Here is a 13,754-nt window from a genome sequence, read left to right as displayed (position 1 = left end):
TCCGCAAGTCAAATCAATTTTTCCCTGTTCCACCCATCGCGCCATCTATTGGGACCTTTTGTTACTGATTAACTTAAAGCACTGGCAGGAGGTCTAGACTTGTGCGAGCTGTTTTTGTGATTTTTGGGGTGAAAATATTCTTTCTCAACTGGCATTTTTATATTTGCTATCGCAAATATCAAGCCCACACTTATTTTCAATTAGGAGACGACTGCGAATAGCAATTGAGCAGTGATGTTGTGCCTCAACTAGGCCAAATGTTTCCTTTTGCTAAACAATGTTGACAAGTAGGACGTGTGTTTCCAGATTTGCTTGTTTGGAAAGGTTTTGGCTGTGTAGACTACTCGTTCGAGGATTTTTTGAACTTTTGATCGGATGGCTGTAACGAGGGTGAGACCGACAGACGAACCAACATACAGACACGCAGATAGACCGAAATTTCGGCGTTTAAGTAAGACTAACCCCGAAGGAAGACTATCGTGTATAAGGAAGACTATCGTGGAAGACTAAGGAAGACTATCGTGTATAAAACTCCGGAAGCTTTACGTGCCTTTGAAGCGCGAGGCGTTCCACGGCACGCTATTTAACTCGGTAGCAGACAAAGGTGGCTTTCCACGCGAGTACACCGCACCTTAAGTAAGGGTGTAAAAGTTCGCATAGAAGCGAGCGAACAGAAAGGCAGGAGAATGCACCATCGTTTTCAACTCTCCAAACACATAGCGGCAGGAAGAGGAGCTGCGCAACGCGTCAGAGACAGATCGAAACCATTGGAAAGCGTAGCGGAGAGGGGGATCGCGAGGCAAATCGTCTGAGCAGGCAAGAGGACGAATCCCATCGAGAACATTGGACGGAAGCAAAGCGTCTCAGGGGCTAAACTGAACAATAATGTTTTCGGATTCAGAACACTTAAGAAGTGCTTGGGTGTCTCCGGACTGTCCTCGGATCATCGGGTAATGGCATTTACTTTGCGATTGTTGTACTAAGTGGATGCGGATGAGTCGGGGCCGGAAATGAAGTGGTTGACGCGTTTCGTGTTGGAGACCTTTGGATTGCGATGCCGCACCCATACGGGCCATCCTAGCGCCCAGCGGCATGCTTCCATCGATCTGATATTTTCCGACAAAGAGAAGGAGGAGAAAAAAAACTTTATTCAAACGCAACATTAAGCGTCGAGAGTGTGCCGGCCCGGGTTCCCCAATGCCAACTGGTCCGTAAGCTGGTCCGAGGCTAGCCAAGTCCGCCATGTTGAAGGAGGAGGGTGTAAAAAATGTGGGGACTGAATTGCAATGGGGCAGGATAAAATGGAGTGTTCTAATTTAGTGAATGGATCGGGACAATTGGGACATCCTTGGGAGTTTCGGATAAGGTAGCGGAAGGAACGGGTAGGTGTAAGGAGGGTATTTAAGTGTATGCGTCAAAGAATGTGTGGTTGCGGGGTGGTTAGATTATGTAAGTGAATGCGAGTATGCACATCAGTGTACATCACAAAGCCAACGGAGCACCGTGGTTACTATGTGACTATGAGTGATACAATAAAGGCTTGGCGAGTTTTCTGACGACGACGTTCACAGGTCCGCTGGTCATCCATCTTTATAGGGCGTAATGGCCACGAACTTCTTTTTTGTTATGAAACGCAGCGGAGGGCTGCAAATCACAGTTTTTATGCACAAATGCCTGCAATGCATAAGTGCAACTTATCAAATGCTATAATCGGTTTTGTTTATGTCTAATATGACCGCATGAAGACTGCAGAGCCCTAATTAACTGTATACTCGCTTTATGAAACATTGTTACACATTCTGTCAGTGAGGGTAGCTGCGAAACTCATCAAGGTCGAGAAATACCTCCATAAAAAAGAAAACATCCCAACAACTTCCACCCAACGATACTGCAGCGATATTCATGGCGCGCAATTGTTCGGGGTGATGAGGTACACAGGATATGGCGCCAGGATAGGCCGAGTCGCCAAAGGATGGCGTCGCCGATTACGACTGCGAACGGAAATGGAAATTCGCCACGCGCCGCAGGACTTGGAATGCTCTCGTGCGAGGCCGGAAATGGAAGCGGAAGGCGGGCCTCGTCCGGGGATTCAAGACGTCGTGGGAGTGGAAGGAGAATAGCTGGAGGCGTTAGTCAGCAAAACGTATTAAACGGGGCCAAGCACAGTGATACATAAAAAAGAAGGAAGTTGGCTGACCGGGCGTTTCGGAGCATGGCCTCTCTTGTCATTGACCTCTCCTTACGTCGCCAGCATTTATTATTTTGTCGTTCTTTTATTCCGTATCCTTCTTGGGCAAGTAAACAAGAATTTGGGGGTTCGTTTCAAATTTTCATACACGCTTTTCATAATTTACATACAGGCTTTTCATAATTTTCGTCGTACAAATGACTACTGCTAGGAAACTGTTCATACATAGCAGCATTGCTTAGAGAACCGGTAGCCTTGGCCACATTTAGGGCAAAAGACAGCTGGAATACACATTCTCAGAATTAACCAACAATACTGCTTCTAAGGGCTTTATTAAAAGCGTCCCCAATGTTACTGAGCATACTTGGGTTCTCCATCAGCAGTTGGCTAGGTTTTGCCAAGGGCGGCAGAAGAATCTTTTTCCTTGTTTCGTGCCGTTGCGCGTCGCAAACCGTAGGTGTAAATGTGGGGAAGGGCAGCTAGAGATCTGTTCAATTTTCCCGAGCAGTTTGTGTGTGCCAGGACTCGAGGACGGTTCTTTCCAAGAAAATCATTTCTGGGTAAATACCTCCTTGACATCTAGAGCAGAAATTATTTTGTCTCATTTCCATGCAGCTACTCCAAACACACAAAGCTCAGGATGAATTCTGTGAAGGATTTTACTGGACAAAGCAAATTTCAGATTACAAGCGCTTCGGTGTGGCGCGGACATCTTTCTCCAAAGCTCGAGCGTCGATCACAGACATCGCTCGCCCTTCCTCTCTCAATTGCCTCTCTTCGTTACACTCGTTCTGCCCTTCCTCTCCCTGGTCGAGTTTGCGCTCGAAGCCCTGGCGGCAATCGCATTAAGAGACGGCAAACCATAGGCGCTGTTACTAATGCTCGCGCGCACCTCTCACAACCGCGCGCTCGAGTTTCCCGTCCTGACTGCGAACGCCCGGATGCACGCGGAGGCGAATGCACCGAGAGGCCCCGACCTCGTTGTAGATTCATGGCTGTTATTAGAGGCGCAGCACAGCTGAGCAATTTCTTATGGTCACCAGTCGCGAAAGAGGGGCGGCTGCTGCTACCATTTCCAAGTCTTCCCTTTCGGTCGTCAGTTGCAGCGCGCCCGGTTTCTTTTGGCATGCCAAAGTTACTCGTCAGAATGCACGCGGCGGTGCCTCGCGGTTAGGGCGCGTGGTTTGTTCATCCCGGGTGCAGAATTCGCGTGGCGATGTGCGAGTTCGGAGCTTTCCTTTCGGTCGGAGGAGGTATCCATCGTGTCGGCCCGGGTATGCATGGTTTGGCCGCTGGGAAGGGGAACGAAACATTAGCTCGTTTACCGCCTATCGCTGGTTGCGGTGCTGGTATACGGTGTTTCGCGTGCCAATGCTCCGCGTTTTCGTTCGATTCGTTCTCGCTCGCCTCGCACTTGAAGTGAAAGCATAAGTTGTAAATTCCTCCCGACAAAGCGCGGGTTTGAAGGACAAAGTTTATTGCAGCCGTACTCTTAGTGGCACGAGCTCGAAAATTTTGTACGCGGAAATTGTGCGGGTGCTACGTCAAAAGCGGGAAATAATATAGGGCGATTTGACATCCCCCTGAAAAGCAGCCACACAGCAGCAAAGGAACGCTGTAATACTTTCCAGGAAACGTCGGAGCTGAAAAAAAAAAAAAAACTTTTAGTTGGAGCGGATACTTTTTCTCGGACCAGAGAGAATTTCTCTTCAATCACAAAGCATCCTTGCAAACATGTATAGCTCTCCTTCGTAGCCGTGCGGTTTCAGTTACGGGTGATGCCGGACTTCCTTTTGCAAGAAATTCCTCGAGATGGGGGTTTCTTAAAAAAACTGGTAGAATAAGCAGCCGATGTAGGAGGAGGAGCCGCGTTTATTGTGGCCAAACTATAGTACGCATTGTCTCGTCGCTAGTTCTCGGGTCATGGGAGGGCTTCCTGGTACAGAGGTCCATGAGCTGTGGCGGCCAGATCAAATGAAAATGAAGAAAGCTCACACTAACACGCGAGACTTGAAAGTAGCGAAGCTGTACGCAACCTTCACGACCATCACGAAGGTTTAAGTCTACGATTGCAGCCGATTTGCTTCTTCTTGGCTGTCGTAAACACCTGTACTCCATCATTGTTACTCCATCATTGTTGTTACTCCATCGTTCTTTCATTTTTTAAAGTGATAATCATTGGGAACCACCTTCAATTCAATGTCGTTTATGATATAAGCATGTTCGAGATCCCAAATTGCTGATGCGTATTCTAATTTCGGTTGTATTAGTGTAGTAAAGGCAAGTTTGCGTATGTTAGGAGGTACCTGTTTAAGGTTACGCTTGAGAAATCCGAAGGAGTGGTTAGCAGCCGCCAGGGTAAGTTTTATGTGGTAGCGCCATGACAGGTCAAGCTGCAATTGAATTCCAAGATATTTAGAAGTGGAGACGAGGTCAACAGTAGTATTATTTAACATAGGAGGTAGGAATCCGGGGTAGGTACGTGTTTAGAAAAATACATAGGCTTTTGTTTTAGAGTAATTCAGGGTCATTAGCCAGGATGAGCACCATGCATTAATAGCGTTTAGATCAGTTTGAAAAGCTTTCCGGTCATTGTCAGAGGAAATTATTCCGTAAATCACACAGTCGTCAGCAAAAATTCTAATTCGGGATGAGACACAGGATGGCAAGTCCTTAATGTAGATTAGAAACAGTAGTGAACCTAGTATGCCATCCTGTGGGACTCCGGAAGTTACCGATTTGAAGGAACAGTTACAATTGTTAGTGCACGTGAACTGTGTTCGAGAAGAAATGAAATCTTTTACCCATGCCAAAACGCTAGGGTGAATGCTAAGCCTAGAAAGTCTGGTTAGAAGCCGGTGATGAGGGACATGGCCAAAGCTCTATAAAGTCGAGGAAAATAGTGTCAACCTGGGATCCATTGTCAAGAGCTGAATGTATGTCATGAATGAAGCCGGCGAGCTCCGTGTCACATGAGTATCCTCGGCGAAGACCATGCTGATATTTATGTATAATGTTATGATCTTCCAGGTAGTTAATTACTTGGGTGTATATTATATGTTCTAGAAGTTTACAAATGGTACTGCTAATTAGATGGGACGATAGCTTAATGGCGATGAGCGTTCACCAGCATTGAAGATGGGAATTACTTTTGCGATTCGCCAGTCATGTGGGATGCAACCTAACAATAAGGATTGTGAAATAGGGCGGACGGTATGGGACAAAGGCTAGCTGATATATTCTTTAGTATTTTATTATTAAAGCCGACATGATCAGAAGCAGTAGAAATTTTGAGTTTATTTAGTAAGGAGAATATACCCACATCGCTGATTATTATTTCTGGCATACACATATCAGGGACGATGCTAGAATGCGGCGGCCGCGGTGACCGCCGTAATTAGCGCTGGAGTTCTTTTTTTTTTTTGTACATGAGCGGTAGCGCTTGACAACAGCGCTGCTTTTTTTTTCTTTTTTTTGAAGCCACTGCGCGAGCCGGGAACTCGGCGGTCGCCGTGAGGCACGCGCTCACGAGCGCTCGAAAATTTCTTGGCATTTTTTTCCTGCAACGGCGAACTTGCGGTCAGTAACAACAGCTCCGGTGTTAAAATTCAAGGACGAATACTCCAAGATGGCACGACGTAGCTCTGCGATTTCGCTGATCCTTTAATTAGCACATGTCATGCGGTACGTATGAACCGCATGTCAACCTACACTAATGTCAACAATATGTCAAGTGACACATGGGCTATGAGGCGTGCCATAGTGAAGGGCTCCGGATTAATTTTGACCACCTGGGGATCTTTAACGTGTGCCGAAATCTTGACACACTGGTGTTTTCGCTTTTCGATTCCACCAGGAAAGCCGTCACCGCGGCCGAGAATCGAACCCGCATCCCAATGTCTCGCCAGTGGTCCACCGCGCCGGGTCGCGGAAGCGAAACAATAGAACGGAACTACACAGACGCTTAGTTTCCGAAAATGCGCTACGTTAACCGACTCTGCAGTCGGCATTCGATAAATACGTTGTATCAGATAGCTCCGCCAGATAGGTGCATTGGCAATCAGTGGAAAGTCAGGAGGACGAAAGAGATATTCGACGTATAATACAAGAAAAATATACTAAAGAGATACGTGACTTTCCGAAGGCCAGAAAGGAAGGGCGCACAATAGCAAGGGTAGCCACTATAAAAGACTGCCGAAAAAGGCCAGGACTTCCCGGGAGATTGCAGGACAATATATGGTTTTTTTTAGACTAAGTCCTGGCGCGGCGGTCGTTATATGGCTCTTCCCCCTCTTTCTCCAGTCCCGTTTTTTGGAGTTTAAAACAAAGCGGCTCGCAACATGGAATGGGAGGATCCGAGCGCCGCAAATCGCGGTTTCCTGTGTCTTCCTTCATCCATTTCACTTGCACTCGGTACTACAGAAACTTGTGGGCTGTATATGTAACGGAAAAAAAGAATACATTGTTGCAAGTCTGCGCCTGTCCTTGTGTACCTCTCTCGGTGTGGCGTCTTCCTTAGCGCAGTTTACACCTTTTGGAAAATATGCACCGACTAGCCCAACAACAAGTCCTTCTAAAGAACACACACGCTGCTGCAATTGTTTGTAGAAATGAAAATAAAAATCAAATCTACGGAAAAATTATGAGAGGCGGCCGATGACCAGCTGCCTTACCTCCTTTCACTTCATCGCGTTTGCTACGATCCGCCTTCACTATGCTCCCAGTATTAAAGCGAGGGTCAAGCCGTATCCGCTGGGTTTTTTTTGCTACTTTACCCATGTATTCGTGACACGACGGTGTTTTTCTCTTGGCAGTCCCTGCGAACCCACTGGCTCACGCCAAAGACGCGAGCACGTCGCTTCGCTATGGCGCGTCAAGTGCGATGAAAACGCGTCTTCAGTCTGCAAATAACAGCTTTGCTCGAGGCAGTGTGAGTATGCAGTGAATTGAAACCTTGAAATCCTGTCTTAGTTCTACATTGTATATCAAGTCTGGTATCGCAGGCATTGCATATAACTGTTCCGCACTTGCCGTTTTTTTAAGCGGTGGCTCTTTTTCTTCTAGTCATATTTTGGCTAGTTTCATAAAACACGTATTGCGCATATTGCACCTATTCACTGAGCTGTGTGTGTTCTTGACATTTTTTCTGGACCATGGCCTCTGGATGTCATCGATACGACGCTCACTGCTGCGTGCCATGCTGCCCAGACAGTGGTCAAATATACCCTGGCCAGGTGCCCGGTCTTGGGATGCGTTTCTTACGCGGGCCCATTAATACCAGGTGTGCTTGGGCTTTGTATTACGTTAATTTCTCTCTCGCTGTTCATCCTGATTTTACAAAAAAGACATGATTCAGCCTATATGAGCCGCATTATCATTTTTTATACCAAACAATAGCTCAATTGCATCAAGAATGTGCCTAACCTGTGTTGCGCAATTACAAAGACATGAATATTTTAGTGTTGCTAATATCGCGACCGCATGATCGCTGAATAGAATAACAGAATTCTTATGTTGTAAATAGGTGGCCTGTGCTGGAGGGAATACTTCAGTACTAGTTGCAGTGAAATTTACATTGTCCGCATTTCTGTTTGCAGGTCACCTGTAATCGCAAACAGTTTGTGTACTATTTTTTTAATCACCTATGCAGGTCTGCAACATGGGTGGCCTACACTGGACGAGGTGCCATCAAGACAAACACAACGAGCCAACTGCATTCGTCATACCAGACATGCTGTAAGCACTTCGTGGCACAGGACTTCATGTATCATGCCCTCACACGACTCACAAAAATATCCGTGCCAACTGTTCACCCAGAGTTATTCAGTTCTCTCAATGACTCTGTTCAGTGCTTCTTGCTGCCTTATTGGTGATCCTGGTGGGTACGGCAAATATATTCCATCTTTTGAACCTTGCCATTAGCACCCGGAAATCGAATGCAAGTCCCAGAAATCAATAAGATATGAAAACTGAAAACCGTAGCTTCGACGGAAGGAGCACGAGGATATTATATCTGACATGCCTCAGCTCGTTAAAACCACTCACAGGAACGTCCAGCCTCCAAACTCCACTCGGCAAATCTCGTTGCTGCTAGCACTAAAACTGTGAGACAGTACATCCACGAAAAACCCTTTTACAATATGAACATTGCCAGGATTAGAGGTCATGGCAAATGTCGTTGTTTGTCACAGTGCGCGTCGCATATTGCTGGAGTGACCTATACGGAAGAGAATCATGTCGGGACCTACGTTGTTAAATGCTCAAAGAACGACCTCAGCAAGGATGGCTCGCTTGCTGTGCCATAGAAGTTCGTCTGTACTTGGCGCAACACCTCAACACGGAAAACTTTAGTCGTTTTTTTTTCTGTCGAATTGTGCCCTCACATCGTAGTAAATAGATGCCCCTGTTATAAGCGCAGTGTACGCCGACTGTGTAGTGCGGTGGTCCTTTTTCGGGCTCTTTGTTTGTAGGTGAAGCACCGCTTGCAATTATATGCCATGTTCCTATGATGTGCCTCTTAAATCAAATTACACTGTAATTCTTCTTGTTGTAATCAGATAGATAAAAAGTATAATGCCATGTTGTATGAACATATGTGGTGTAATCAGCGAGAATATAGGCGGTACACACCTTTTTAACCTGTGTCGTAGAATACCTCTCTCGAGCTGATGCGTCGACGTGGCCGGCGGGCGATGCACGGTAGCGCTGACTGGCGAGGCTTAGTTCACCCGTCTGTGTGGCACAGTCTTCTTGTGGCAATAAATGGCATTCTGATGGCCTAAAAGGTTAACTGGTAATGTCCAGTAGGTCTTTGCACCTTCCCGGTTCAGCTAATACCACTTACTATTACTTGACAACCGAAGGTCGCTGATTTAAAGCGTGTAAACACCGAGCGGATGAAAAACGCGTCGGCCTCGTTCGGCTCCCTAACGGCTTTTTCGTCGCCGATTGAAAAACCCGACGTGAGTCGGCCGGTCTGCTTCTAAACAGCAGTTGTGCATGGGTTCTCGGCTGACGGAGGCGCGCCGTTGTTCGGCCGTACACCGCTTACCGAAAAAAAGGACTGATAACCTGAGATTTTACGTCGGCTGGTCACCTCCAGAACACTGGTTGCCAAATATTCTGCGGCCGTTCCCTTGCCGTAATTCGACTGAAGACCGCTAATCGAAAGAAAAACATACACTCTGGGGCCGTACGTCGGCCGGTCTCCTTTATAACACCGGTTGCCTGAAGAAAACGAATATATTCTGCAGCCAGACGCGCCTTTCACCGTAGAAAGAGCGAATGCACGGCAGCCGCACTCTGGCCGGTCTCCTTCCGAACACCAACTGCAGCAAGAATACGAATATTCTGTGGTCGGTCGCTGCTGTGCTGTGGCTGAACACAGCTTCCCGAAGGCAAAACGGTTGCCCTAAAGCCGTACTTCGGCCGTTATTGTTCCAAACATCGGCCACCGAAAGTAAACTATATATCTGCCAGCCGGGTACCTCCCGTTGTGTGTCTGAACACGGGTGGCCGGAGAAATACCAAAGGGCTGGACGCCGAATACTGGCTGTTCAACGTACGATCAGGGGCTGCCAATACCTGGATGCTGGATGGACATGCTAAAAAACGGCCATAGACGGGCCTGTCTTGGGACACTCTATCTGTGCTGCCTGGGCTGCTCACAATGGCGGGCGCACCGGCGGGACGGCTTTGTCGTCTGCGTTAGCGACGGTTTTTTGGGCCTGTTTAGGCGCAGCTTCACGTCCTCTGCGCGCTTCCTTCGCACGGCTTGATTAACTTGTTCGACAGCACCTCCTGGATAACCCGGACCCGACGGAATTAAGTGTTCGTACGGCAAAGGTACGTTAAGAATTGGTTTGCAGGGCGGGAAAACAAAACGTAGAGAGCACATACAGACATCTGGCCGAGAAACAAACGCTACCTTTTGCGCACTGCTTGCCACGAATGGGACTCCGTTTTCTAAATTGGTGAATACCAATTCGGTTGTGTTTTGTAATAGCGATTATAAAAGTTCCCTCATCTTTCTCGCAATTATCCAACTTACTAAACTAACTAGTTTAAATCGGTATAAATGGGAATCACTAAGTTCACATGCCGAATTGTTTCGGTGTCTGCGCTTGTGGCGCGCGGTGGTGTAGCCCCAGCTAGCACATCAAAATGGCTAGGTTCCGCTGTCTCGCCCTTCGAAAGACGCCCCTGTTCGTTTTCTTTCTCCGGACTCACGGCCGGGCTACAGCGGCTGCGTCCGCCGCTCTATGCCGGTTGGTGGTCGACGCTGCTGCGGCGTTCGGGACGCCGCCCTCGTGAATCCCAGGTAACGGCTGGCAGAATTTCTGGTTTCACTCTTTGTAGAGCCACGTGGGGAATTCAAGTGACGTCGCGTGGGCAATTGTTGTGGGTGTGTTTAAAGATTTGCTTTCCATTGACCTTCACAGCCTGATGTGGAGCTAATTCTTGAAGTGCACTAAACGCACTACATTTGCTTAAGACATCACCATAACAAGCTGTTTTGGAGACGGAAAGGCAAAAAGGAGCGAAAGAGAACCAAAACACTGCATGAATCCCTATCAGCCACGCAGCGCACTTCCCGTAAGCGCCGCGGAGAAACCACGGTAGGCGGCGCAGCGATCGCGAAGCTCGAGGCGTACAGTTGTCGTCAGCACGGAGCGGCGCTGCGTGATTTGCTTGTCGCAGCAGATACGCCTTGCGTTTCTCCTTTGCTTTTGTGGCTTTCGGTTTAAAGTGGCTATGGAATGCGATCAATGCTGCAACTGAGCGAAAGCCGGTAAATTGCTATTACACATCCGTAATGGCTTAATTCAAGCGGTAGAACAACGTCAAGCCCGGGAAAGAGAGAGAACCTTTCGATTTTGAGTAAGTTTTGCAGTTATGTGGTTAGCATAAACAGTGATTTTTGACTGAGATATTTTGCGACACCCTAATCGAAGGAATGAATGTGTTGGTTGACTTCGTTCTGCAAGCATCTAAGATTCCACAGAAAGTTGAAGAAAGTGTTGTATGGTCCATTTAATAAAAAAAATGTGGTTGATCACTCTTTTATAGGAATCGGTAAAACACGAAAGTGAAATGTGCCTTCACAGGATCAGTTGAATGTTTATTCTGCATCGATATGAACTTGCACATCGCTATTTATATTTCGTCTGTATGTCAGTCAGTCAGTCAGTCAGTCAGGCACCGTCAGACTTATCAACGTTAAAAACTGGATTACACGCGCCGGAACACTGCGTAACCCCGAATGAAACCACACGCGCTCGCAAACCAGGCGAACGAAACCGAAACCAAAGGGGTTGCCACCGAATTGTTTGGTGAACTCACGGTCCACTGCAGCGAAAGAGCATGACTTGCGGGGCTGTCTAGTGGGTGTGCTTGGCGAGCAACAACCTGCTGGCGCGTCGCTTTCGCAAATGTGGGACCACTACATCCCTTCTCCGTGGAGCGTACGGCAGACAGTATCGTGGCGACGAGATCAGCTGGCGCCAACTGTCGGCGCTCATTAGCATCGTGATGCACTACTTCGCTTTACCTCTCTTGGGCGGCAGCACCATCGAAATAGAGGCGGTTATAGGAAAGATATTTGTTATATGGCAAACAGAGAACAATACACCTCATTCACTAGAAACGTGGGAGGCGACTCTGTCCAGCGAGGCCTTGGAAGACCAGCGCCAGCTGATCGACAGGGCCTGGGCCGGGGCAGAAGCTTCTGGGGCCCTGGAAAGAGGACTCCACCCAAGTTTCCCCCTTTAATCCCTTCCCTAACCTCAATAAAGTTTTACGGAACTGATGGCGTGTTCATACGGCTGTCTGCGCTTCAGCATGTAGTCGATAAAGCGTCTGGCACCTGCCGTTGCGGCAACGGAGGACCCGGCTCGAATCCTGGAGCAGCCGCGTTTTTCTGACCATGTCATTTCCGTTACGGATATAACGTCAATCAGGGGTGGTATTCCCGTGTTTTGTCCCTTTTGTGTCCCTTTCGAAAGTGTCCCTTTTGAGCGAGCCCTGATTGGCTAAAAGCGAACACCCGGATGTGACGCCTTACAAGCACGGCGGAACTATGAGCCGTGGCTACCCGGAGCAGACGATTTGGAGCAGACGATTTTTCGTCGCCTTATTGTTGGTTCGCTCGCGGAACAAAAAACACATAAAAGATACTCTGATACGGTTTCACTTCTTTAAAATGTTTTTGCAAGAACAGTTACGGTATTTCAATAAAAGGCCCACTCCTTAACCGAAAGTACGTCCCGATGAAAGAGACGCAAAAGGGACATTTTCAAAGGGGCCGGTTACGAGAATACCGCCCCAGATCTTGGCGCATCCCAGCATAATAGACGTTCGTGAATATGTGCGATCGTGTTCACGCCATCTAGAAATTCGCAGATTGCGAAAGACCGGACTGAGCACCGCGATTGCGGGCTCGAAGAGTGCGAATGTAGCAGACGCCACCGATGCAACGTCAGCAAATCCGCCCGGTCATGGTTCGGCGGCGACTTGGCTTTGCGTACTGCTCCGTTGATTAGGTGGTCGCTGCTGCCGACCTTATCACTCTTTATTTATTGGTGCTGTTTTGTTCAAGAAGCAGATAACGCCACGAAGGAGTGGTTGAAGCGCTGGGCACCCAATAGCTGCGCCATGGCTGCCCGCCGTTGACGGCACTTGGGGACGCGTAGCGAAAAATAAGTCACGTGGCGTTGCCAGAGTTGCTGCTGCTTCGCCATTTCGAGCTTTTGGTTTTAGTGAGACAAGAGCTTGCTCCGTGGTCAAGACCGAACGCCTGCCGCGAGTGAGACTTCTGCACTCTTGCTGAGCTCGGCAATGTTGCTACGTTTGTTACGGCTTTCTTCGAGTGTGCCCCATTTTTCCCGAGTGCGTGGGCGTGTGCGCGGCCAACTTCAGAATTGGACAACCGCCTGGCTCCACGGGAAAAGTTATGTTTGGAATACCCCATCACAAGCTTCTGTACCGTCCGCGCAGATGCGTCGAAGCGGTAAGTTCCGTTGCAATGCCGCGGGGCGAGTAGTAGCATGCGAAGAAGCTGGACTAGAACGCAGACGTGCGTTCCCACGTGTCAGTGCGGTGTCGGTTCAAGTTTTGAGGTGCCAGACCTACCTGTCGGCGTGTAGTCGCACGTCTCCACTGTTATCTCGGGTATCGGTTGGTCGGCGATGAGTGCAGCTGCCAGAAAACAAAAAGTTGAACTTCTGTCTTTTCAAACCGAAGCTCAAAACTTGATATGCTGTCTCCACCGGGGAGAAAGAAATACGACGCCGCCCGGTACAGTATCCCAGCTAATACACTCTCACCGATTTTGAGTCGGGAAAAGAGCATCAAGTTCGTGAAAAGGTACCCTTTCAGCATAAGTTTGGTCCTTGAAACGGGTTAAGGCACCGAAAATTGTCAAAAGGCAAAAGTGATACTTGAGTTACATTTGTGAATACGGTGGTAAGTGTGCTTACTTTGTTTCGAGGGCCGTGTAGTGCCTAAGCTCGTGCGAAAGCAGCAGGCGCAACTCTAGCAGTTTTTTACTGTGAAATGAAACCTTGAA

The 13,754-nt window shown here is 48.1% G+C and overlaps 1 protein-coding gene across 2 annotated transcripts in view; it reads left to right on the top strand.

Annotated features, from left to right (window-relative positions):
- The first annotated feature begins 12,667 nt into the window (after nucleotides 1-12,667).
- The window catches only part of LOC144151924 (uncharacterized), a 541,357-nt gene continuing 540,270 nt past the window's right edge, over nucleotides 12,668-13,754 (top strand). The window contains exon 1 of one of the 2 annotated variants that reach the window (XM_077683094.1): nucleotides 12,668-13,196. In XM_077683094.1, coding sequence (XP_077539220.1) covers nucleotides 13,140-13,196 — 57 coding nt within the window. In that variant the 5' untranslated portion in view covers nucleotides 12,668-13,139. The remainder of the gene's footprint in view (nucleotides 13,197-13,754) is intronic. The other variant, XM_077683093.1, reaches the window with a different exon arrangement.

The sequence above is a fragment of the Haemaphysalis longicornis genome, unplaced genomic scaffold (genome assembly GCF_048455015.1).
Source record: "Haemaphysalis longicornis isolate Haplotype H1 unplaced genomic scaffold, Haemaphysalis longicornis Haplotype H1 scaffold_9, whole genome shotgun sequence".
NCBI classification, from domain to species: Eukaryota; Metazoa; Arthropoda; class Arachnida; order Ixodida; family Ixodidae; genus Haemaphysalis; species Haemaphysalis longicornis.
This window is presented reverse-complemented; position numbering and strand designations above follow the sequence as displayed.